General features: G+C 42.8%; 1 protein-coding gene across 8 annotated transcripts in view; it reads left to right on the top strand.

Annotated features, from left to right (window-relative positions):
- The window catches only part of Ambra1 (autophagy and beclin 1 regulator 1), a 209859-nt gene that overhangs the window by 165538 nt on the left and 17664 nt on the right, over nt 1-26657 (top strand). For all 8 annotated transcript variants that reach the window (XM_050124218.1, XM_050124219.1, XM_050124217.1 and 5 more), the window contains 3 exons: nt 4276-4386; nt 15558-15746; nt 16560-16714. In XM_050124218.1, coding sequence (XP_049980175.1) covers nt 4276-4386; nt 15558-15746; nt 16560-16714 — 455 coding nt within the window. The remainder of the gene's footprint in view (nt 1-4275; nt 4387-15557; nt 15747-16559; nt 16715-26657) is intronic.

Genomic DNA, 26657 nt, shown 5'->3' with positions numbered 1-26657 from the left:
ACACACACACCAGCTCAGATAGAGCTAAGGTTACTTGTCTTGGAATTACAATATAGCTGGCATGGAGCTTCCCTCCTAGGGGTGGTTTATATCAATAGGAAACATTTGGTTCTGTCACAACTATGTAGAAGGGGGCTGGAGAGATGGCTCAGCAGTTAAGAGCATTGACAGCTCGTCCAAAAGACCTGGGTTCACTTCCCAGCACCCACACAGCAACTCACAGCTGTCTGTAATTCCAAGATCTGACACAGACATGCATGCAGGAAAAGCACCAGCGCACATAAAATAAAACCAACGATGTAGAAGGGACAGTATTCATGGATGGAAGCCAGAGATGCTACCAAATGTTCTCCAGTACACCAACTTCTTTCCTGTTACCTAATAAATGATCTGACTTGGAATACCAGTAAGTGTGGAGGTTGGGAAATATTGAGTATAGGGCTGGAGAGATGACCCAGCGGTTATGAGTACTGGCTGCTCTTGCAGATGATTCAGTTCCTAACACTCTTTCTGTCCTCTGTAGGCATCAGGCACACACATGGTGCACATACATTCACCTAGACAATAAAGTGTAAAAAAAAAATGCATCTTTGTGGGTTTTAAAAAGTTGTAGGGTTTTTTTTTTTGTTTTTTGTTTTTTTTTTTTGTTTTGTTTTGTTTTTGAGACAGAGTCTCTCTATGTATGTAGTCTTGACTGTCTTGAAATTTTCTGTGTATACCAAGCTGGCCTTGAACTCACCAAAATCTGCCAGCCTCAGCATCCCAAATCCTCGGATTAAAAGCATGCACTATCACTCCTGGCAAAAATAATGTTTTAAAAAATAAAGCCAGGAATGGAGGTGCAAACCTTTAATCCCAGCATTTAGGAGGCAGAGGCACATGAATCTTTGTGAGTTGGAGGACAGCCAGAGCTACATAGTGAGACCTTGCCTCCAAAAATAAATAAATATTTAAGAAAGAAACACTGAGTCTATCTAGTTTATTACATGTGAAAACCTTTACACCTTAGAAGTCTTTCAGCTGTCTCTCAGGATTGGTCTCTCGGGCATTCTGAGGACGAATGCCCCCTCTGTAAATACCCCATGGCTCAGTCCATTAACTGGTGCTGGCACATTGCCTGCACCTTCAGCCAGAACTGCTAAATGGTAGCTTGGATTTTCGGGGTTTGTTTTTTTAAACAGGACAATACTTTTTCTTCCTGATGTTTCCAAGAGACGGGCTCAGTTGGCCAGCAATTCTTGCAAAAGCAAACCTGGTGACAATACTCTAATCTGTTGCTGGCATCTTTCACTCCCTAATCTGTGTTTACATGGCACTAAAAATTGACTCTCTGATGCCAAGCTCTGTTTCTGTGTAGTGCTCTGGCACTGTTGGCTGAGAGTCCCTCCCTAGTTGCTTTACTACCATGCACGTGTATATAGCACACAGCTGGTTTTCAGAAGCATGGGCTGTACAGGACGCCTCTGAAGTCACTGTGTCACCAGTTACACAGCTGGATGTAGGTTCCCAAACTGGGTTCCTGGTTGAGGATCTACTCCTCTCCCCCACAGTAGTTTGCTTTTTCAGTTTCTCTTAGAAACTAGTGTTTAGTTCATAATACATGAAGAAAACCAATTTACTTTCTTCCATTTGTGGTTAGATATGAAGAAATGGTAAGGAACTAAAGCAATTTGAGACTAGCTGTTAAAGGAGATGTCCGTGATCTAGATAATAGATGTCCAAGCCTGGGGAACAATTTGGAAGTGCAGTGGAATGGAGTCTATATCAAAATGAAGAAAAATTCCTTCCAGAGAAATGGCAGACCTAACTAAAATGGTTTAAATGACTTGCATCATTAATGAGGCCAAGAAAATCTGAGCACAGTTCTTTTAAGAAAATCCTACAGACTTCTTCTATTTTATGGGATTCTAGAGTCATAAACCCACTAAAATCTTTCAGAAAGGAAAAGGGAAGAAGGAAGGAAATACTACAGACATCCAGGCCATCTTTGGGTGGGAGGTTTTGAGCGTTTGAGATAATGTTTCTCTATATGGCCCTGGTTGTTCTGGAATGCACTCTGTAGACCAGGCTGCCTCAAACTCAGAGATCACCTGCCTCTGCCTCCCAAATGCTGGAGATTAAAGGTGTGCACCACAACTCCTGGTAGCCAAGCCTTTTCTTGACCCAACAATCAGAAAAGTTTTTACATCAGTTTTTTGTTTGTTTGTTTGTTTTTAACGGAAAAGATACATTTTTTTCAGATGTGAAGGTCAGAGAACAATTTGTGGGAGTCAGTTCTCTCTTTCACTGTATGGGTCCAGGAGATGAAACTCAAGCCTTTGGCCATAGCAGCAGGTGGTTTACCTGATGGAGCCATCAGTAGGTGTTTGAGGTCAGTGGCCTCACTGATAACACCTGCAAATACTGTTTCTCCTGCTTTGGGGTAGATCACAACTGTTCAGAAGGATGTTTGATTTTGCAAGACTTTTAAGTATTTTAGGACTGTCAGTTTATTTACAATAGTATTTTTCAGCTTTGCTAAGTTTTGAGGGCTCTTATTTTTTATTATTTATTTGTGTGGGAGGTTGGAGAGAAGGAGAGCGCACATGCCTGGGGATCAGAGGTTAACCTTCTGTCCTTTGGTTTTCTCCTTATTTCTGCTGCTATGCTGTGTATAGGAGCTTCCACCCAGTTCTCCCTGCCTCCCCTGCTGCTGTAGAAGGGCTGGGATCCAGATTTTCTCTGTCTCTCTCTCTCTTTCTCTCTTTCTCTCTTTCTCTCTTTCTTTCTTTCTTTCTTTCTTTCTTTCTTTCTTTCTTTCTTTCTTTCTTTCTTTCTTTCTTTCTTTCTAATGAGTTCTGAGGATTGAACTGAGCCCATCAGGTTCTTATGGTAAGCACTTTTGTCTGCGGAGCCATCTTCCTGGCCTAGAGGCTTTTTATTTAGTTTTAGCCCCATAAGCCAATTTTCCTCTCCAGGAAGGCAGTATTGGCCATGTTGAAACCACATAACCTAAAAGTGTTACCATCTAGGAAATGAACTGTTTTTTGTACCTTTTCTTACAATTTAAAACTGAGACAGGGACTGTTAATAAACTAATGCTGAAAAATATCTTCTGGTACAGTGACCTCCAGCCCCTGGATAAAAGGAAAAGGAGTAAGCTTCTTATACTTCATGGTTATATAGAGGGCAGTTTCTCTTTTGATCATTTGAGGAAAGAGTAGAGAAGTCTGAGAAGCAGCAGAGTAATAAATGTAGAGATGTCTTCACAGTGACACTCTTAGAGGGCACAGGCCAGGTGATGCTGCTGCATCTGGCAGAAGACTGTGCTGTCCCAAGGCTACTCAGCACTAACGAGATCCGCAGCTGAGAAGACCAGCTAGCCTGTCTTGCATGCAAGGATCTTCTGTTCTCCTAAGAAGATTTCATTCTGTCTGATCAAATGGGTGGTTGTGTATGAAATGCACCTCAGAAGGAGGAGGAGGAAATGACATGTTCATGTAAATGAAATACAACTGCAAATTAAAGTGTCACCCTGTTAAAAAAAATCAATTTTTTATTTAATTGGTTACCAAGGAAAAAATGTCATACTGAAGTGTATATCTTAGGGAAAATTAAAGTGAAATATTACAGGTGAATCTGGAATTCAAGGAAGTTCTTAGAGGGGGAATTATAAAAAAATTGCCTTAATAAAAATATTCTCATGCTACAAAGGTAGACTCATAAATTTCTGCTGTGTTATATGCCAGCGTTTCAAAAGAGATTAACAGATATTACCTCATTTGTTCTTTACTGCCTCCTCCAGTCACCGTGTGTTGACTGCCTCTTTGCTGGAGGAAGCCTCCTTTTGAGATGTCTTATTAGGAAAAAGGTCATTTACAAAGGAGGAACTGCTTCTCCCTAAGAGCACTGCATGCTACCAACACATCCAGAACTGAAATTAATTCATCTGCTTTTTCTGTTCTGTTTTCAAACGTCTTTGCCGACATTGCCTGAGAACTCATCTCATCTGCCTCTTCAGATGATGAGCATACTCTTACGCAGTGCAGATATTCCGGATCCGACACTCCAGTAACAATGGGAGGGACTTTGAATGGGGCTCCATTTCCACATAGAATTGTTTCTTGTGAAAGGTCGTGTCTAGTTTCTCTTCTCGGTGACTTGTCATCCATACCTCTCCAGCTTTCTTAGGCTTTTTCCCTCTACTGATTCCTGCGTTCCCTTACATTCTGCAGTGGCAACATAGAAAGAATGTAGTGTAGTCTGATGTGCTCTTTTTGTCTTCTCTGTCATCAGGGGCAGTGATTGGAGATGGACAGTCTGCTGTGGCCAGTAACATTGCCAATACTACCTACCGACTCCAGTGGTGGGACTTCACCAAGTTTGACCTTCCAGAAATCAGCAATGGTGAGTCAGTGTGAAGCTGGAGTCGCCCTGGATTGTCCCTCTCTTAGGGAGTTGTTGACGGCTACGCATGTTTCTAAGCTTCTTTCCTCAGCTACCAGTTAAGCAATTCAGAAAATAGTTCAGAGAATGTCCAGAGCAAATCACCCCTGAGGAATTTGTGGAGAAGTTCGTGGAGACTAAAAGATAGATAGATGGAGCTAAGAGAAAGAAAAATGAATATAGGATTTATGAGCTACACCTATGACCCTTGAGAAATGTCATAGTGATTTTAGACTTGTTAACAAATCTAGGTCTCCTCGAACCTAATGAGCGGTATGGTTAATACCTGATTTACAAACGTTTCTGACCCTTTTAAAGAAACCCATGACCCCATGGTTGGGCACTGTAGACATTTCCTCTGCCTAATACAGTACTCGTGCATTTCTGAGGTGGTGGTCAGCCCCTGCTTGATGGCTCTAGTGACTGCTTCGCCATCACTGTTGGGGCTCTATTCTTCTCATACCAAACCACCACCGTCGATGTCACTTTATCTCATTGATCCTGTTTCTACTGCTGCATCTCCATATAATCTGCTGCCTTTTAAATGGAAGTCCTCCAGCAGTCTGGAAGTGCCCTGCCCTTTACCACACGTCTTGTCTTTCAGACCAAACTTCTGTAGATTCCATTTTTCTAGTGTGGTTTTGTATGTTCTTCGTCTTCCTTTAACTTCAGCAATGGGGTGAAGCGAAACAGATCAGAAATTTCATGATGTGAACTAATGCAGTGATTTTTTGATACATATTCTGCAGCTTTTTAAAGTTACAGTTGCATGTACAATAACTTAAAATTCCCAAAATTAAATAACCCAAAATTCAGCAATTTTGTGCTCATCTGTGGCTTGGATCTTTTGAGAATTAAGGCCAGTTTGTATTATCTTCCTGTCATTGCAATTCTGGTTCTTGCCTTGGAGCATCTTTATGAGCTTTGATCTGTCCTCTTTGAGTCTAAGGGATCATCTGCTAATTTGATAAACATCCTTTTTCAGTCTTCCTTCACATTACAAACAAAAATGGTGAATCAGTCAGAAATTGTAATAAGCTTTGTGGCATGTTTTTGGATTTTTGCCTTCATCAGTTTGGGAATATGAATTATTAGTACTTGGGCTTCACATCTAAAGTCTTTCCCTGTTAAAGATAGTTTCTCAGGGTCTGGAGAGATAACTTGCTAATTCTCCAGAGGAATAAAGTTCAGTTTCAAGCACCAGGGGAAACTCAGAAGTGCCTATAATTTCAGGGGATCTGATGCCCTCTTTTGGCCTCTGAGGACACCCACACATACATGATATATATACATTCAAAATGTACACATACTAGGCATGGTGGCACACAGCTTTCAATCCCAGAACCTGGGAGGCAGAGGCAGGCAAATCTCTTGAGTTCAAATCCAGCCTGATCTACAGAGCAAGTCCAAGACAGTTAGGGCTACACAGAGAACTTGTCTCAAGAACTCCTCCCCCTCAAAAATATACACACACATATACATAAATAAAAAGTAAAATAACCTTCTAGATAAATAATAAAGACAGTACCCCTGTATAGTGCAGACTAACTTTGAACTGGCTGTCCTCTTTAAGTGTTAGAGCTGCAGGCATGCACACTATGACTGTTGGAAGCTCTTCTGTTTTCTGTCTCGTGTAAAGTATTGTAAGAGTTTATAGGTATTTTTAAATAATTAGGATATTTTATCTGTATCATCTTATGATATGCCAGTTTTAATATTCCTGTCAGACAAGGGAAGTGAGGTGAGTTTTTCATGCTTTGTTCTTAGCAAACCCTAAGTAGCAACCATCCATTTTATTCTAATTACCAATAAGCCACATGTCTAATAATCTCTTTTGTTTGTTTAATTTTTGTTTGGTTTATTACTCTGTGGGTGGATGGTTGGGTGCGTGCACACACATGCAGGTATGTGTATGCCACGACACACGCTTAGAGGTCAGAGGACAACTTTCAGGAATCAGTTCTCTTCTACCATGAGTTCTGGGAGTTGGACACAAGTCATCACGTGTGTGAGTAAAGTGCTTTCCCCACTCCATCACCTGGCTGGCTGGCACACGAATCTTTCAGCTCTACTAAGAAGCCAAAGCAGTCTGCTCCCCCCCCTTTTTTTTTAAACTTTCTTTTAAAAACAAATTATTTACTTATTTATACCAGATCTCATTATGGGCGGTTGTGAGCCGCCATGTGGTTGCTGGGAATTGAACTCAGGACCTCTGGAAGAACAGTCAATGCTCTTAACCACTGAGCCATCTCTCCAGCCCAGCCCTTTTTTATTAAGAACTCATTTGCTTTTTTTTTTTTTTTTTTTGGATTTTCGACACAGGGTTTCTCTGTAGCTTTGGAGCCTGTCCTGGAACTAGCTCTTGTAGACCAGGCCTGGCCTTGAACTCACAGAGATCCGCCTGCCTCTGCCTCTGCTGGGATTAAAGGCGTGTGCCACCACTGCCCGGCCCCTCCTTTGCTTTTTCATCTAGATTTCTAACCCATGTCATCTTGGCCATAGTTTATTTACAGTTATTTTGATTTTTTTACTTAATTATTATTTAAATTAGATAACATAGTTGCCATTCAATACTTATTTAAAGGATATACAGTAATAAGTTTCCAGCCAGAGGTGGCGAATGCCTGTACTCTCAGCACTGGGAGACAGATGCAGGCAGATCTCTAGGAGTTTAAGGCCAGCCTGGTCTTTATTAAGTAAATTCCAAGACAGCAGGAGTTGTTAACCCAGAGAAACCATGTCTCAAAAAAAAAGTTTCAATAGATGACCACAATCAGTTTCAGTCTTGTTTGTTTCTTTGGTTTTGTTTTGTTTTTGGAGACAGATTTTCTCCATATAGCTTTGGAGCCTGTCCTGGAACTAGCTCAATAGACCAGGCTGGCCTAGAACTCACAGAGATCTGCCTACCTCTCCACCCCGAGTGCTGGGATTAAAGGCGTGCTCTATCACCTCCCAGCCTAGTTTCAGTTCTTACACATCTCTTGAAAGATACTGTATGTATGTGTAAACAAATGCAGAATTGTGTTTTCTACCTTTATGTGATCTAAATGACAAAATGCTATAGAACTTTTCTGCACTTCTTCTGTACGGTGTATCTCAGTGATCTTCCATACTACTGTAAAGAGTTTACTCCTTTGTGTGTGTGTGTGTGTGTGTGTCTCGCAGGAGCATGTGTGCGTGTGTGTGCACATGTGTGCGCATGTGTATGTCTGCATATACATACATGCAGAGGCCTGAGCAAAATGTCGGTAGTCTTCCTCTGTTACTTTCCCTCTTACTGCACTGGGCCAGGTCACCATTTCTGCCTCGTCAGAAGGCTCTCAGAATCTGCCTGTCTCCACTTCTCTATGCTGTGATTATAGCATGCCTTTCCATGACCAGCGTATTGCTTGGGTGCTAGTGATTTAAAGTTAGGTTATCAGTGGGTGAACCCATCATGGTGTTGACCTCTTTGCTCATATTCTCACCCCTCCCACTCTTCACCTGGACTTTGGGAACTCAATTCAGTGCTCCAGTGTGGGTCTCGGCCTCTGCTTCCATCAGTTGCTGGATGAAGGTTCATGTTCATCTTTCTGGGTCTGGGTTACCTCACTCCGGATGGTTTTTTCTAATTCTATCCATTTGTATGCAGATTTCAAGATGTCATTGTTTTTTAATGCTGAGTAGTTCTCTAATGTGTAAGTGTGTTACCTGAGCTACTAGAGTTCACCAACTCCAGCTGGACAGGGAAGGAAACAGCATAGGTCCAAACTAGACCCTCTGAATGTGGTGACAGATGTATGGCTGGGGCAGACTGCTGGGCCACTGGTAGTTTATCCCTACTGTCTGTATTAGCTTTTCTGGAACCTATTCTCTTTGGATGGATACCTTGCTCAGCCAAGGCCTTGGACCTTCCCCAAAACAATGTGCCTTACCCTCTCTGTGGAATGAATGGTGGGTGGGATGGGGGTTTAGGTGGAGAGAAGGGAATGAGGGGAGGGAGTGGGAATGGGATTGGTATGTAAAATGAAAAAAGATTGTTGGGTTTTTTTCTTTAAAAATAAATAAATAAGAATTTTAAAAAATGAAGTTAGGTTGTCATGCTTTCAGGGCAAGGGCTCTTGCCCACTGAGCTGTCTCTAGTTCCTCTTGTCTTGTTTAGAGATAGGGTCTTGGTCTGTATTCCAGGTTAGCCTGGAGCTTGCAGCAGGCCTCATGCCTCTGCTTCCTGCAGTGCTGAGATTATAGGCATGAGCTATCACTCCCAGTGGCAGCTGCAGCTGCTATAGCTGCTGCCAGCAGCCCCCGCAGCTGCCACTCCTCCTCCTTCCCTGCCCTGCACCCTCTTCTCTTTTGAAAAAGTAACTACCTAGTAATTCATTGTAACCAGTGTCCTGTTTGTTGAAGGACTTTGAGTTTCCATTCTTTCTATACAAACTGCTACAAATTGTCTTTTGCATGTGCATGTCAATAATATAGCTATTTTGAAATGCAACTGCAGGGAAGAAAAGTAAGGTGCATGTGTAACTTTGGTAGATATTGCCTTATCACCCACCCTCTATATAAACTGTGCCAAGTAATAATCTCATCTATAGGTTTTGTTTGTTTGTTTGTTCGTTTTCAAGCAATTTCTTCCTTTAACCAAGACTGACTTTGAATTCAGAACAGTCCTCTTTCCTGCCTTGGCTTCTTTGAATACTTGGGATTACAGGTGTGAGCTGCCATGCTTGCCCTTCCTCCTCAAGCCCCAAAATCTCTCAGAGTGCTTGATCTTGTCAACAGTTGCATGTGCGTGTGGATCCGGGAGGCTAAAGACTACTACAAGAGCATTTGTATTTCTGTACATTCTCGATGGCTGCCATGTGCTTTATCTCTTTCTCTGCATGGTTCTGTTTTTCCCTTAGTAATTCTACAGACATTCTTTATGAATTGGAAAATTAACTTATAATAGGAGTTTCTTGTCATTTTTTCTTTTGACTTTGTTAAGCATCATTTTTGTCATAGAACTTATTTTAAGTCAGAATTATACACCTTTCCTTTTATGGTTCTTAGGCTTTGTGTCATCAAGATCATTTCCTGCTTTCATATTTTAGTTTTATACATTTAAATCTTTGAATCACTAGGAAATTTGAATCACTAGGAAGTTGGTCATAGAAGATGACCAACTTCTATGCTTTCAGTATGGACATTAAAGCCAACTTTATGGGCTGGAGAGATGGCTCAGAGGTTAAGAGCATTGCCTGTTCCTCCAAAGGTCCTGAGTTCAATTCCCAGCAACCACATGGCGGCTCACAACCATTTGTAATGGGGTCTGGTGCCCTCTTCTGGCCTGCAGGCATACACAGACTAATGTATACATAAGAAAGAAAGAAAGAAAGAAAGAAAGAAAGAAAGAAAGCCAACTTTGTGTTTGGGGGAGGGGGTGTTGATATATGCCCTAGCTGTCCTGAAACTCCCTGTATAGACCATGTTGGCCTCAAACTCACAGAGATCGGCCTACCTCTTCCTCCCAAGTGCTGGAATTAAAGGAGTGAGCTGTAACACCCAGCAGGTTTCTAGTTTTTAATTTTAACTGTTTTAACTATACCAAACATGTATAATTATAGTCTTGATCTTTACTCTTGATAGATTTAGTCAGTAAATTGGGACTCTGTGTTGCTGTAGGATTCATTTTTCCAAATTATCTCCCTCCTACTAGAGGGTAGCTTTTGGTTTTGTTAGCTGTGCACCTTCCAGGAAGCCTCTGACCCTTAGTTTTATTTATAGGTTCAGCCGGCACCAAGTTGCTGCTCATATGATTTTTCTGCATCACATTTAACCCTTTTCTAGAATTAGGTTAATGAGTCTTGCTACTTGTTTCTCTCACTTCAGATTAAGGGATCTAATGAATTCTTACTTGCTAGATGCTAGAACTTAGTGAATAAAGCTTCACCTCATGCAGATTTTTATTTATGTGTGTGAGTGTCTGTATGTATATGTTCTATGTGTTCAGGTACTTTCAGAGGCCAGAAGAGGTCGCTGGATTTCCCAGAGCTAGAGTTCCAGGAAGTTGTGAGCTGAATGATCTATGCTGAGAACTGAATCCATGCCCTCTTGAGGAGCAGCAGGTGTTCTTAACCACTGAGCCATCTCTCTGGCCCCTCATGTAGACTTTTTATGCTACTTTCTTGAACAAAAAAGGGAGAGGGGAGGAGAAGAGAAAAGCCAATTAAATTTCACTCTGGGGATTATTTTGTTTGTTTGTATTTTGAGATAAAATCTCTATATCCTGGTCCTGACTATCCTGGAACTCACTCAACAGGCTGGCTTTGAACTGACAGAGATCCACCTGCCTCTGCCTCTCGAGTCCTTGGATTAAAGGTGTGGTCTGCTATACCTGGCTCTTCCTTGGTGAATGGCTTTGATCAGTAAGGTGTCCTGGAAGAGAGGTCATAAGATCTAGTGGCTGAGTCATCCAAGGCAATCTCTACAGGGGATGTAGTGACTGTCAAGCATGTTTGTAATGCCACCTGGAGCTCTGGTCTTCTGCTGTAAGTATAGGGTCTCGGAGATGTAGCCAAGAGGAAATTTTGCTTCTGATTTAAACCCTCTTGGGTTTTCCAAGTCTGTGTGTGATATATTTGTAAAGTACTGCAGCTGCCAATCACTCCCATGACCTCATCTGGATAGTAGCAGGCTACCCATGGATCTTTGTGGGTGTTTGTTTATAATTTATGGATCTGATAGGAAGGCAGAGCGGTCTGCTTCTCCAGGCATCATTATTTCTAGCCCCTCCTGTTCCCTGCTAAGGTATTTTCACTTGAAAATAATTTCTAATTTGGGCAGTATTGCAGAGTCTAAAGCATGGCTTCCTGCTGTTTCCTTCATCATTTTTCCCTTTGAAGGTACCCTGAACTTCTTGTTGTTTTTTGGTGGGTTTTGTGTTTATTTTTTGATCATTCATTGGTTGGTTGGGTTTGAGAGCCTAATATAACCCTGGCTGACCTAGAGTCTCAGTCTTGCTGCAGTCCTTCTGCCCATGCACGGCCTCACCCCTCAGTGCCCTGATTATCCATGTCCACTGCTGTGCTGGGCTCCCCTGAACCTCTTAAGCAGTGTTGGTTTTGTTTATTTTGTTTCTGTACTAGGATTGAATTCAGAGCCTAACACATATAAACAATCTCCCATTCAGTTATGTCTCAAGTTCTTTCTTTTCTTTTTCTTTTTTTTTTTTGAATGTTTTCTTTATTATTTATAATGTGTACAGTGTTCTGCCTGCATGTACACATGCAGGCCAGAAGAGGGCATCAAATCTCATTACAGATGGTTGTGAGCCACCATGTGGTTGCTGAGAATTGAACTCAGGACCTTTGGAAGAGCAGCCAGTGCTCTTAACTTCTGAGCCATCTCTCAGCCCTTTTTTTTTTTTTTTAATGTTTTTTTGAGACAGGGTTTCTCTGTAGCTTTGAAGCCTGTCCTGGAACTAGCTCTTGTAGACCAGGCTGGTCTCAAACTCACAGAGATCCACCTACCTCTGCCTCCCGAGTGCTGGGGTTAAAGGCCTACACCACCACTGCCCAACTTGTCCCCAGTTCCTAAGCTAACGGTCCTAGCATCCTTACCTGTCTGTTTCACCACTAATGGACAGCCAGTTACTGAGTTGTCAACCGTGATCCAAGACCTATCATGTCTAGGCTTTCAGACTCTGCCTATCATTCTTTAGGTGTCACTGCTGGAGTTTGCCGCATGGCAGAGTGAGGTGTGGAGCATCAACACAGTTTCCAGTGGCTCAGGCTGTATTTTGCTCACATCTTTCTTCCTACCTACGCACTTACCTTATTGCTGAATCCAGAAAGGGATAACTTGTTCTTTGCCTTTAGAACCTTACTTTTCTCCGCCCAAGAAAAGTAGCAGAGGTCCAAGAACTGTTCGTGTACGTGATAACTCATTGAAATTTCTGCTTTGTGAGGGGAAGCTTCATGCAGGAATTAAAGTAGTGACCACTATTTATTTATTTATTTATTTATTTATTTATTTATTTATTTTTGGGTTTTTCGAGACAGGGTTTCTCCGTAGCTTTTTTGTTCCTGTCCTGGAACTAGCTCTTGTAGACCAGGCTGGTCTCGAACTCCCAGAGATCCGCTTGCTTCTGCCTCCCGAGTGCTGGGATTAAAGGTGTGCGCCACATGACCACTATTTATTATAATTGACTATCTCTGTTTCTATACCAGAAATTATTAAGCAACAAACAACAAATGTAAACTGCTAATTGGAGCTTTGAAATAAAAATGAAATTGTAAAGCTACTTCCAGGTTCTGTTTATAATGGAGTTACCATATTCCTCTGTACCTGACACATGCCTTTATTAGGGTAGAAACACAAGCCCAGATAAACGGATCACTAGCTGGTTTTCTGAGCTTACTGCAGTCATCGGGAGCTGTGATGAAATTGGGTGGAGTTGGAAGAGGGAGCAAAATTTGAGAGGTGGCCATTGACTTGGAATTATCATAAGATAATGCAAATGCAAGTATAGTGGCTTCAAATTGAGACTAACAGAATGCTTTTTGTCCATCTGCTCAGTTTTCACAGGCTTTGCGCCAAAGCTTTCCAGAAGAAAAACCTTATTTTCTTCCCCACCTCTCATCCTTGTAATCAGTTATATACTTTTAAAAAGATGTTAGTAGTTTAAGGTCATTGTGGTCCTGGTGGTAATGGGATTGTAACTGTATATCATGCATACAGCCAATGTTCTGCTACTACAATATCCCTAGCCCTCTCCATTACTTTCTATACTTAGGTCTCACTAAGTTGTCCCGACTGGCCTTAAACGTCTATCCATCTGCCTCAGCCTTCTGAGTAGCTGGTAGTACAGGCCAGGGCCAGCAGGTTCAGCTCATTATAGACTTCTGTTTTTATCCAAATACATGGTAATATATGTTGTAGGATGGCTGCTAGTTTGTTCCTGTCTGCTGAGACTCGAAATAATCACTCAGAAACTATATTATTTAAATTACTGCTTGGCCTATTAGCTCTAACTTCTTATTGGCTAGCCTTTACACCTTAATTTAACCCATTTCCATTATTTTATATTTTACCACAAGGCTCATGGCCTACTGACAAGGTTCCAGCATGTTTGTCTCTGGAGACTCCCTGGCTTCTCTCTGACTCCACCTCCTTTCTCCCAGCATTCAGTTTAGTTTTCCCCACCTAGCTCTGCTCTACCCTATCAGACCAAGCCATTTTACCAATGGTATTTACAACATACAGAGGGGAATTCCACAACAAATATATACAAGCTAGATATTTCCCAACAAGACAGATGAGCCATTGTGCATGTTGGGGACATTGAGTATAGGTACAACGGTGATGGTTTAAACAGTCCAGCATTCTATATTGCCTTCCTATTCTCTAGTTTTAATATTTTTAAGATTTATTTTTATTTTTATTCATATGTATTTGTGTTTGTATGTATATGCTTATAAGCATGCAAGTGACCACAGGTTGTTGTAAGCCACCCCATATGATTTCTGGGAATCAAACTTAGGTCCTGTTGGGGTCTTATGCAAGACCTCTAACTGCTGAGCCATTTCTCCAGCCTCACGCCTTAATATTTCTTATTAGCTATTCTCCCTGCCTTTGGTGGTAAAGGTCCAAATTGTTCATTTTGTAGTTAATCCTTTTACTGAGGATTAGGTCTACATCAAGATTAGAAAAACAAAGTAATAGGTAGTGGTGGCACACACCTTTAATCCCAGCACTTGGGAGGCAGTGGTAGGTGAATCTGTAATTTCGAAGCCAACCTGGTCTAAAGAGTAAGTTTCAGGACAGCCAAGGCTACAACAGAGCCTGTCTTAAAGGAAGAAGGGAGGGCAGGAGGGAGGGCAGGAAAGAGAAAGAAGGGGGAGGGTTGAAGGGAGGGGGAGGAAAGAAAAGAATGAAAGAAGGGGGAGGGGAGGGAGAAAAGGAAGGGAAGAATGGATGAATGGAAAAGAAAACGAACTCATTACTGAAATTTCATGTAATTCCTTTGTGTCTTGTCCTCCCTAGACTCATGTAGTTCCAGAGAAAGCGACTGCCATATTTGGGGGAAGGGCTTAGGACCCTGTGCAGGAGCAGACGGTTCCATGCTAAGGAGGCTGGGACAGATGGTAGCTTGGGAGCTGAGCAGCACAGAGGCCTAATGGTGATAACAGTAGTGTTTGGATGTCATTATCTTATTAGTTAGCAAACAGAACCAGCCTCAGTTTATGTGTAATGGTGCTGCAGGTGTCAGCCCCCAGGGATTGGCACAACAGCCAATCACTGTGTTCTGCTGTCATTTTTTATCTACTCTGTTATCTCTGTAGCTTGGTTAGCAACACATAGGGAAAGGAGAACAAAAACAATTTTACACATCATTCTCAATCTTCAGTCCCATAAGCCTTTAAAACCATCTGTTTTGTTTCCTTAGCTGGTTGCTCTTGCCATCTCGCCTCTAATACATTACCTAGATCTGATGAGGGCAGCCGAGCTTGGCCTGGCTTTGCTCTTAGCTTATTTTTAACTTTAGTGTCTCTGGCGGTGGACATTTCTTTTAAATAAGAGACACTTTTAATCCCAGCACCTGCGAGCCAGAGTTAGGCAAATCTCTGTGAGTTTGAGGTCAGCCTGATCTACAGAGCAAGTTCTAGGACAGCCAGAACTACACAGAGAAGCCCTGTCTCAAAAAACCAAAACAAAGCTGGGCGGTGGTGGCGCACGCCTTTAATCCCAGCACTCGGGAGGCAGAGGCAGGCGGATCTCTGTGAGTTCGAGACCAGCCTGGTCTACAAGAGCTAGTTCCAGGACAGGCTCCAAAACCACAGAGAAACCCTGTCTCGAAAAAAAAAAAACAAAACAAAAAACAACACAGCCGTGGAGTTGTTCTCTAGGGCACTTTCCATTTTCCTTACCTAATCAAGTGTGAGTCAAGACTCGCTGGTGGCTGTGATGGACTGGCCTATATTTCCTACTCCCAGCTGTCTCCCAGCTTCCTGCTCCCCAGCATCTTAAATTCAATAAGGCAGCTTGCACCATTTCTAAAGAGGATTCACCACTACCACCCCTCCCCCTTAGAGAGGCCCAACATCATCTTGGTCTCAGAATTTCTACTAGCATGGTGTTTAAGCTTCTCCCCTTTTCTTTGTCTACTGCAGCCTCCGTGAATGTCCTGGTTCAGAACTGCAAGATCTACAATGATGCCAGCTGTGACATTTCTGCAGATGGCCAGCTCCTGGCAGCTTTCATCCCAAGCAGCCAAAGGGGCTTTCCTGATGAAGGCATCCTGGCAGTGTATTCCCTGGCCCCCCATAACCTGGGGGAAATGCTCTACACCAAGCGATTTGGTAAGGGATAGGAAGCCCAACCTAATGGCAGAGTTGACGCTGATGCCTTGGCATAGGCATTCCTAGGTGAGGCACGGTGTGCATGGGTGAGAGTAACTGGTCATGTACTGCCTCTGCCTTCACTGAGGCACAGGCCAGAGAAGGATCGGTGTTTAGGAATCTAGTGTTACAGAAGAGCCTCTCAGTGAGAGTTCTCCCTGGCACAGTAGGTCACCAGTGTACTTCTGTTACAGAGGAGCAGGAAGGAGGGAGCTTTTTAGTTGTGGCATGGAAGGCTGGGCAAACCATATACTGCACAGCAGTTTGACTTTGTGTTTTAAAACCCTTCCAAATATGCATGTTCTTAATCCAACAAATTAACTCCTAAAGAAGTAACCTGCATTTCTAAAGAAATAATGAGAAAACTACAAAGATTTACATACAAGGGTGTTAGCACCGTATCATATAGGAAAACATCAAATTCTTACTTCAAGAGTTTTTTTAACAGTAGCTTAAATAAATGACCATGCAGTGATAACACTAAATACATTAGCTTTAAAACTGTTCTTACAAAAGATTATTTAATGACAGAAAACATTTACAATGCCTAAGTGAGAAAAGATTTTAGGCAGTGCTTAGAGTATGGCAGCAGTCTTCTGAAGTCACAGAGCCACAGTGCTGACGCGTGCACCCTCCTTTGCTCGTGCAGGCGCGCTTGCCTCTTTCACTGCTGCAACCTAGAAGATCACCTGAGCACAGCCCAACAATAGGAAAGTTGTTTCCATAGAATGGCAAGCATTCTGGGAAATGTGACTCTCTTCTGTTCGCCCCCAGGTCCCAATGCCATTTCTGTAAGCCTGTCTCCAATGGGCCGATACGTAATGGTGGGCTTGGCTTCACGAAGGATCCTGCTGCACCCCTCCACAGAGCACATGGTTGCCCAGGTCTTCAGGCTGCAACAGGCCCATGGTGGTGAGACCTCCATGAGGGTGAGTGCCATTGCTTATATCTTTCCTGAATTTGGCAGGGTAATGAGGAATTGTGATACAATCTTCCAATCAGGACCAGCACCATCATGATCCTAAAGAAATGCTGTAGTCCCAATGACCTTTGAGCCAAATAACTTTAAAAGATCTACTTTTAAATAAGTTTAAAAGAACTACTGAAAGTTAGGAACTTTTGGCCATGCTTGTTGACACTGTTCTACAATCTCAACTACTCAGGAGGCTAAGACTAGAGTATAGATTCAAGGCCACCTGAGCTACTTAATGAGACCCTGCCTTAAAATAAAAACAGACAATGGGAAGTTATGTCTTGGTGGTATACTTGCTTAGTGTGCAAGAGACTCCCCAGCATCAACTAACTCCAGTCAGGAAATTTGTCACCCCCGAGGTTATGAACTGAGTACCCAGAGGCTTTAGGCAGCTCCTTTTTTGTTTGTTTTTTTTTAAATATATTTTTATTTATTATGTATACAATATTCTGTCTGTGTGTCTGCCTGCAGGCCAGAAGAGGGCACCAGATCTCATTACAGATGGTTGTGAGCCGCCATGTGGTTGCTGGGAATTGAACTCGGGACCTTTGGAAGAGCAGGCAATGCTCTTAACTTCTGAGCCATCTCTCCAGCCCTTGTCTTTGTTTTTCAAGACAGTGTTTCTCTAAGTAGCCTTAGCTGTCCTGGAATTGACTCTGTAGACTAGGCTGGCTTCGTACTCACAGAGTTCTGCCTCTGCCTCCCGAGTGCTGGGATTAAAGGCGTGCACCACCACTGCCTGGTTTAGTCAGCTTCTTTGCTCTGAATTGTCACACACCCATTGTACCAACAGAGCAGAAATCCCATTTAGGACCTACTCCTGTCTAAGCCATTTCTCTCTTGTTTGGCCACGAAAACCTTTTGGGTATAATGTAGTTAGTTGCTTTCTGGACTCAGCCTCACTAGTGTGGCTGACTGAACTTCCCACGTTCTGTAGGGGCTTATTTACCTAGGGTTTTGTCAAGGGAATAAAGCATTTGAACACTTCTCTAATTAAATAATATTTAAGCTCTGTTCTTATCTAAGAACCAATGAATTAATTCCTCAGTACTTTGTCTAGTTTGTGCCGTTTACAGTTTGGTGCATTTGGTGGGCTGCTGTTGTTGATGGTGGTGTTCCTTGTGTATCACGTATGGTTGATCTAACCCAGCTGGGTTCAGTGTACGTTCTTTAAGAATATAGTTCCCAGGGCCCTTCATTTAGTGCTGTACTTATTGAGGCTGGTTGATGCTTGGGCTAGGAAGCATTTGTTGTCAAAAAAAAAAAAAAAAAAAGGTTAGAGCTAAGACCATAACATACCAAGTGAAGGAAGGGTATGTTTGGTAGGGTCTTTCCTTTGCTGGCCTCGTCTCCCTCTGTTTTCTTAATTTATATATAGTATCTTTCGGCTGACTGTACTGAACTGCTATTCAATCTCTCGGAATCTGATAAGGCTCTTTTGTGCCAGGACACCTTAAATCCTGGGCTCTTTTCCTCTTCCACGTCTCCAGCTGCCCTTGAGTCTGTCTTCTCCTTTGGCAGATTTCTTTATAGATTTGACCCCTCCCACATCCCTGCCAATTCTCATTGCATCAGCCTGCAGTTGTTTCTGTGCTGGACTTTAGTGCCTCCAGAGAGCAGAAACCATGTCTGTTTTCTCTTTATAACATCCTAGTACCTAATAGAGATACCGGATGCACTGTAGAAACTAAGTGGATGAGAGAGACTCCCAAGGAAACATCCTCACCCCTTACCATTTTCAGGTGGTAGCTGTCAGAAGCAGTGACATCTTTGAAAAGCTCTGAAAGGTGCAACCGCAAGGCACTCTGCTTTGGCTGTCATTGCAGGAGAGTTGTGGTGCTTGAGCTCTGAATGGGTAAAGAAGAGAAGACCGTGGTAGTTCACCAAGATGGTTTGAACTAGATGTCTGAGGCAGAAGTGGGTTTTAGTGTAGTGTTCTTTGGCCGGTCTTACACAGACAACAAAAGCACCTGGTGTCTGCTTTTCACCACTTACATCCTGGGCCCAACAGCTCTTTTAACTGACTAAAAACTTTTTTTGAGAATTCTTTATTGGTTTTACTTCGTAATGCTAATAGACCTCTAGCTACTCCAGCTACTTTGAAAAGCCATACCTCTTATCCAGGTCCTAGGCAAAGATTATTGGCCCTCTGTCCTTTTCATGAGGAGCCAGAAACACCTGGATAAGATTAACTAGCTACAAGCAAAAGCTAAGGTGTCATTTATCATGTGAGGCAAAAGCTGAGGTAATTTGGTTGAAGGATTCTGCTGAGAAGATACTATGATCCAGTTGGTCCACTGCTGTCTTGCTAAGGGCTCATAGCAGCTAGCCAGCTGTGTGCCTCATGCAAGCTGCTGTTTCTGAGCATGCCACCCACCCCCAATGAGACTTTTTGGTTCTTAGTAAGTTGTATCTGTCATTAGGTGAGAAAACAGATGGGACTGGAAAAATCTCCTTGGGAAGCAATCCTCTTGCCCAGAGGAGTAGTTATCCCAACTAGATTTTGCTCACTCTCACATCCCACTGACTGTAGTTTCCTGGGTTTTGAGTTCTTGGTTGCTCCTACATCAAAGAACGCAAAGCATTCAGCAAATGTCCCTTAACTCACTCTTCAGTGGAAAGAAGGGCACATGTGTTGTGTATACCTGTGTGTTGCTAAGCATTTAACTTAGGGCTTCACACATGCTGGCAGCCTAGCATTCTTTTATGTCACCTTTCAACGGGTTGGAATTTTGTTGACTGGTACTGAAATCTCTGTCTCTCCCTCTGTGCATAGATTAGCATATGAGCTTCTCTACCTATGAGGTTGCTTTGCCCTTGAAACACGCTTGTGAGGAGAAGCAACCTAGAGTTTCTCTGCCCTTCACCCCCATCTTTGGACTCACTTCTTAGATTCCCCATGATAATACTCAAAGAGTCAAATGTGTTGTAACATCAGGCATTCCCAAGGGAAAGTCCTCTAGGGCATTGATTTATATTATTTTTCACTAAGTGATGTCTCTCCCAGGAGATGATCTCTTACAGGATCCCATATGAAATCTCTTCCGTAAATGGATTGCTAATTGCTGGTAGCCTTGGTGTGCTTATCCTAAGGTTCTTCAGACCTCTGGATCAGTGATTCTCAACAGAGGTCCTTGGACATTAGAACTGTGCTTCCTGGGTAACAGGGTCCCTCTTAAACACAGATTCACTTTAGACTTACAGTCAGAGTAGGACTGGTTCTGATGGTCCCAGCAACTCAGAGGCTGAATTAAGATTGAGTCTGAGGCCAGCCCAGTCTATTATAAGGCTTATTATGAGAAAAAGTATTTAAAAGGTGTAGTAGTGGTACAGTATCTGAGTTTGTTTTTGTTTTGTGTTTGTTTTTTGTTTGTTTGGTTTATGTTTTTTTGTTTTTTTTTTTTTTTTGAGACAGGGTTTCTCTATACAGCCCTGGCTGTCCTGGAACTTTCCCTGTAGACCAGGCTGGCCTCAAACACATAGAGATCCACCTGCCTCTGCCTCCTGAGTACTGGGACTAAAAGCATAGGCCACCACTACCTGGCATCTCCCTGCCCCTTTTGCTTGAGACTTTAGAAGACAATTTTATTTCCATTATATCTTTAGCTGTTTATATATGCTTCTCGTGTAACTTAGTAGGATAGAGCTGAAAGACCAGAGTGCTCTTAACTACATTGCCACCCAGTCTAGCCTGGCCTCAGAGCTGCCCTCTTTTCATCATGGTGGGAGGGCCTGATGGGGCAGAGCAGTTTACATTGTGTCCCGCGTTCAGCCTTTTGAGGGCCTGGGCTTCACCTCCTGTCTTTTTTCAGGTGTTGCTCTTCTCTGGCCTCTCTCTAACTATCTATACCTCATCAAGTCTTTGCTTTCTCATTTGAGTCATTTTCAGTTTTGTCCTTATTTCTAGAAGGTAGGATCCTTTTAGCGTTCCCCCCTCTGCTTTCTGAGGCTCCTTGTAATTCTAATAATTGTAGAGCAGTGTGAACGGGCCAGGCTTCTGTCGCTCTCTCCCTTTCTCTGTCCACCAGAGAGAGCCCCTAGCTGGAGTTCCTTCTGCTTTGCTATTTGGTTCCTCTCACGAGAGGAGTGAGGGCTTTCTGTTCATTTCTGCTGTGCTGTAAGTTAGACTTTAGAGATTGCTGAGCTGCTTTTGCTGAATTCCCAAAACACTAAACTGCCTGTGTTCCCTCTCCGCTTTCATTTTCTAATTGGAACAAGGCACAATATTGTAACAGAAAACTACAATTAATTTTCTAAAATAGTGGCAACTTGCACATTATAATAACTTTGGTTGTAACCAAGTGAAAGCATAATAACAAAATTACTAACGAAGCCAGAAATAGTCATATACCAAACTGTTCTTCAGTTTGTGTCCTGTTAGCCCTGTCTTACTTAGGGGAAGAGCAAAAAGTCAGGGCTGGGGCAGGGGGCCCAAGAAAAAGAGATAGTATAGGCATTCAACTAGAAGTTAGTGTCTTCCAAATGGGAGATAGCATGCCACATTCTTTTCCCCAAGGCATGGACCATCCTTCCTCACCAGATGGAGATTTGAGGCAAACAAATGGCCTGGAGCTCAGTGGTAGATTGCTTTGCTTTTCTAACGTGTGCAAGGCCAGATTCCACCCCTGGCAGCACAAGGAGGAACAGGGAAAAGATCCTCAGCACCTTACAGGCTCTACAGTGGTGCTGGCTCACACACAACCTCCTTTACCACCATTTGACTTGGTTGGGGGAGTATCAGTCCATTTATTGAGCTATTCCTTAATCTTGGGGAAAGCTGGGGCCAAGGGGAATACTGAAATTACCGGCACTTTATTTTTGTATGTTAGAAGCGTATACCATTTCTTCAAGGGGAGATTGGGACAGAAGCAAGACAGCTTTGTTGTCAGAAATTATTAACTCCTTCCCAAGATTCTGTCCTCATTAATTTCCTTAACACTGCCTGTCAGTTGAAAAAAGCTGTTTCCGCTACAATTATCTTAAAGTTGACTTCTACAATGTAGCACAAAGCATCTATCCTCAAAAAGTTCCTTTCTTCAGAACATTGTTGAAAAGGGGGAGGGGCAAGTTAAAAGTCAGAGGTGTCTGTGATGTGATTTGTCGGAGGAAGAGAGAACAAAATACAAAATTAAAAATAACATTAGAACTGCCGTCAAAGCTGTTCGTTCAGGAGACTTTTTCTGTGACACAGTTACACAGCTCTGATGAGCCCTTTCCCCGACCCCCACCCCACCTTGTGCCTCTTATTTATTTGATTTTTCGAGACTTGGTTTCTCTGTGTAGCTCTGGCTGTCCTGGAACTTGTCCCAAGGACTTGACTGGCCTGAATTCAGATCTCCACCTGCCTCACCTTCCAAGTGCTGGAATTAAAGGCATGCAGTGGCTACTGTCCCCGCCCCCCCCTCCACCTTCAGCACCGCCCCACCTCTGTGTGTCTTAGAAGAACTGAGTCTATACTACATTCTAGTCTTTTCACAAAAGAAAATCGTGCTTGTGCCTCCTGTGGGTACTCCCAGGACTCAGGGAGCTCTGGAGTAAGAGTCTGTTTAGGTTGGGACGTGCAGAGTGTTTACCTAGCCTGTGAGTTGTCCTGGCTTCAGTCCCCAGAAGGAAAAGGGGAAGCAGGGTGTGTCTCCACCACCACCTACAGTGGAGTTAGATAGCAATTAAAAATGTCCCTAAAACGAAGATCTAGGTGTCTTTTATAACAAGAAATGAGAGAGAGAAAATGTCAGTTTACATTGGACCTACATTTAATAAATAAGAGGGGCAGAATTCTGCTGTGAATGGAGGGTGGCTGTTAGATTTGGATTGAAGGGATCAGTGGCCAGGGATATTTCTACATAAATAGTCAGAATTGATAACCTTGGAGTTCACCACGAGTAAGAACTGAGTCAAGGTTTTTTTTGATAGATGTTCAAGAATGTGAAAGAAAGTCTTTCAATATGTCTGATTAATGTTTCTCGTCACTTCCCTCCTCTACCCTCCACTCTTTGAATTAAATTTAGGACAACTGGGAATTTTTCTGTCAAGGTCCAGGGAGGGCCTTTGCTGGATCTAAAGACTACAGCAGTGAACAAGGACCTGGTGCTTCTCGGTTGATGCTTTGCTGCTGCTGTTTCTGTTTGTTTAGTGGAAGGGGTTGTGCTCGAGACCAGCTTGCTCTGTAGCCTAAGTTGGCCTTGAACTCACGATCTTCCTGTTTCAGCTTCCTAAGTTCTGGGATTTCAGGTGTGCCCCACCATGCCAGGCCAAGCCCTGCTTCTTAACTGGTCTTGTCACTTCCAGCTCCAAAATCTTTATTGTGTACGGCACCCAGGAGACGTGAGTTATTGGCTCCATGAATGTGAGTTACACTGAGTTCTGTGTGTTATGTGCTTCCCTGGCCCTACACGCACATAGTCTGTTCACTACCATCGGTGTACAGTAAATCACACTGGACAAAGACGTTCATAAGGGTCTTCCCTTTGGAAAGAGGGAGTTTCTGTTCATTTTCATGACCCTGCTATTCTTCCTTTCACCAGAGGAAAATTAACTAACTTGGTATTCTTATCATTGTTTTCAAATAAACACTTTATTAGTCTTTTTCTATGTCTGAGACAGTTTTTCTCTATAACTCATCAGATCCGAATGGATTACAAGCATGTGTCACCATACAAGACTTTAAAAATTCTTTACTTTTTAAAATATAGACTTGGAGACTGGAGAGATGGCTCAGTTAGTGATGAAGAGTATTTATGGCTGCTGCAGAGGACCATTGTTCAGATCCCAGCACCATACTGGATGGGTCACAACCACCTGTGGCCCTAGTTCAAATGGGATCTGATGTCTTCTTTTAGCCTTTTGGAGAGTGTGTGTGCGCACTCGCGCACACACACACTCAAGTAATAAGATACATTTTTAAGGGTTGGGGGGGTTCTAGAGAGAGGATGACTCAGCAGTTAAGGGCATTTGCTGCTCTTCAGGAGGACCTGAGTTCAGTGCCCAGTCCCCCATGTCAGGTGGCTCACAACTACCTGTGAATTCAGCTCCAAGGGATCTAGCACCCTCTTTTGGCCTCTGAGGGCATCTTAACACACATGACATATTTACACACATACACACGTTTGCATAAAAATATAAATAAATGTTTTTTTACAAAAAGATAGTCTTGAGCCAGCAAGATGGTTTATTGAGTAGGCTTGGCACCAAGCCTAATGACCTGAGTTCAATCCTTGGAATCCACATGGTGGAAGAAGAGAACTGACTCCCACAAATTGGCCTCTGACCTACGCTTATGTACCATGGCATGTATGAGTGTGCAGGTTTGTACACACAAACACATGCACATACAATGTTTAAAAGAATATTTTAATCTACATCAGGAATGTTGGGATATAGGTAAGTGATAGAGAGTTTGCCTAGTATTCACCATGCCCTGAGTTTTATTTTTGGCAAACAGGACTTGGAAATAGCCATTGGGATTCAGGTTTCTTAGGAAGGATTCTGGGCAGTAATCTGAGGGTAGAATACTCTCCTAGCATCTTCAGAATCTACTTTGGATCCTAGGACCACAAGAAGAAAAGTACAGCTCAGCATGGTGATACATGCCTGTGATCCAGCATCTCAGAGATTGAAACAGGATTTTAAATTTCAGGCCTTGTTAGGCTGCAGAGCAAGGTCAACTCTGCCTCAAAAAATAAATAAAGATGGTGTCCAACCCCTGGCTTGCTCTGGAAGATTTCTTGGCCATTGATAAAGTGTGCCCGTCTATTTTCAGTGGAACAGTCAACTGTTTCTTGCCATCTGCTTTACACTAATCTTTTCCCATCTTCATAGAGAATTGGTTTTCTTCTGATCACCTTCTCATTAAAACCTTCATGCTTTCTAACGGGTGTTCCATCCTTTAGCTCTCTCTTCCTCTAGGTACCATCGTGTGCCTTTCATCTTCTATCCTCCATTTTTCCTTTTTCGAACCAACTTCAGTTATCTTAAGGCAAAGCAAGGCTGCGAGCTGCACTAGACCTCAGCCATCATTACAAGTTCCAGTGACACAGACGGTGTACATAAGAGACTGCTAGCTTCTTCAGTTTATGACTGGGCCTAATGGTCTGGGTTTTATTGACATGCAGTAGAAAAGAGAGGATCTTGTTAAAGACTGTGATGTGTTTTTCATATGTTGTGTTGTATTTGGGGACAGTCTTTTACAGAGCCTGGGCTTCTCTAGAACTCCTTATGCAGCACAAGCAAGCCTCAGACTTGAAATCTTCTTACCTCTACTTCTGTAATGCTAAGATTATAGTACACACAACCATACCCAGCTCTTTCTGAATTTTAAATGTTTTCTACTGACCTTTCATTCTTTTCTAATACTCTTCCTTTAACAAGAAATAAACCCTCAGCCATGCAGTGGTGTCACACACCTTTAATCCCAGCACTGGTAATGGCAGAGGAGGTGGATCTCTGAGTTCAAAGCCACTGTGGTCTACACAGCCAGTTGCAGGACAACCAGGGCTACACAGACAGACCCTGTCTCAAAACACATACACACACACACACACACACACACACACAGAGAGAGAGAGAGAGAGAGAGAACTCAGTTTTGATCTAGGAACTTTTTCTTTTGTTCCTACTGTCTTAATGGATAAGCAAGTGATCCATGGGTTTTGTTGACCCCTAGAAGTGAAGGGAGGAATCATAATCTTCCTCTGCTCCCTTAGAACTATGAAGATTTGGTGACTTGGCCCATTCCCTATTGATTTACTGAGACTGTATGGTTGCTACAGTCTGTTCCTTCTAGCATATTCTCATTTTCTTTATAGATGATAGACAGAGTGAGAATGCTGTGCTTCCTAGGAGGGGAGATGTGCTTGTTAGCACCTGTCATGTTCCAAAGCATTAGCTACAGCTAACGCAGGTGAAACCGAGACTTTCCAGACATGAGTCAGCGGTGAGGTTTTGTATGGTTTCTTGCACAGGATCCCCAGGTTCTCATAGTTCTCTTCCAGTATCCTAGAATTAGTGTAGTTCATGGGATGTCATTCTGTCGTGGGTAAGTAGGTTGGCAGATGACTGGCGTGACCTTTCACACGCCAGGGACTTCAGGACACTTGAAGGGTGTTAAGGAAACCTTTCTTTCTTTTCTTTTCTTTTTTTTTTTTTTTTTTTTTTTTTTTTTTTTTTTTTTTTTTTTTTTTTTTTTTTTTTTTTTTTTTTTTTTTTTTTTTTTTTTTTTTTTTTTTTTTTAGTTTTTTGAGACAGGGTTTCTCTGTGGCTTTGGAGCCTGTCCTGGAACTAGCTCTGTAGACCAGGCTGGTCTCGAACTCACAGAGATCCGCCTGCCTCTGCCTCCCGAGTGCTGGGATTAAAGGCGTGCGCCACCACCGTCCGGCTTCATACAAAATATTTTGAGCATATTTTCTCTCCCCCCTTTTAGTCTCTTATTAGAGTAATCAGAAAATAATTATCAGCTGGGTATGATAATACACAGCTTTAATCCCAACACTCTGGAGGCAGAGGCAGTCAGATCTCTGAGTCTGAGGCCAGCTTGGTCTTCACAGCAAGCTGCAGAATAGCGAGGGCTACACACAGGGAAACCCTGTCTTGGGGAGGTAAGAAAAGAAAAGAAAAAAGAAAGAGAACGAATTATTAAATTAGATATGGCTGAGGTGATCAAAGCACCTTAAATTCAGTCTATATGCACTGCTCAACTACCCTGCCTCTGCCCTCCTTAGAAGCAAATGAAGGCAGAGGAAATCCATCCTACCTGACAGTTTAAAGATCAAGGAGGCAGCCGGGCGGTGGTGGCGCATGCCTTTAATCCCAGCACTCTCGGGAGGCAGAGGCAGGCGGATCTCTGTGAGTTCCAGACCAACCTGGTCTACAAGAGCTAGTTCCAGGACAGGCTCCAAAGCTACA

This window comes from Alexandromys fortis, unplaced genomic scaffold, assembly GCF_014885135.2.
Source record: "Alexandromys fortis isolate MF-2015 unplaced genomic scaffold, M_Fortis_MF-2015_v1.1 scaffold_222, whole genome shotgun sequence".
Taxonomy (NCBI): domain Eukaryota; kingdom Metazoa; phylum Chordata; class Mammalia; order Rodentia; family Cricetidae; genus Alexandromys; species Alexandromys fortis.
The sequence above is the reverse complement of the archived record's forward strand: the minus strand, read 5'-3'. Positions and strand labels throughout refer to the sequence as shown.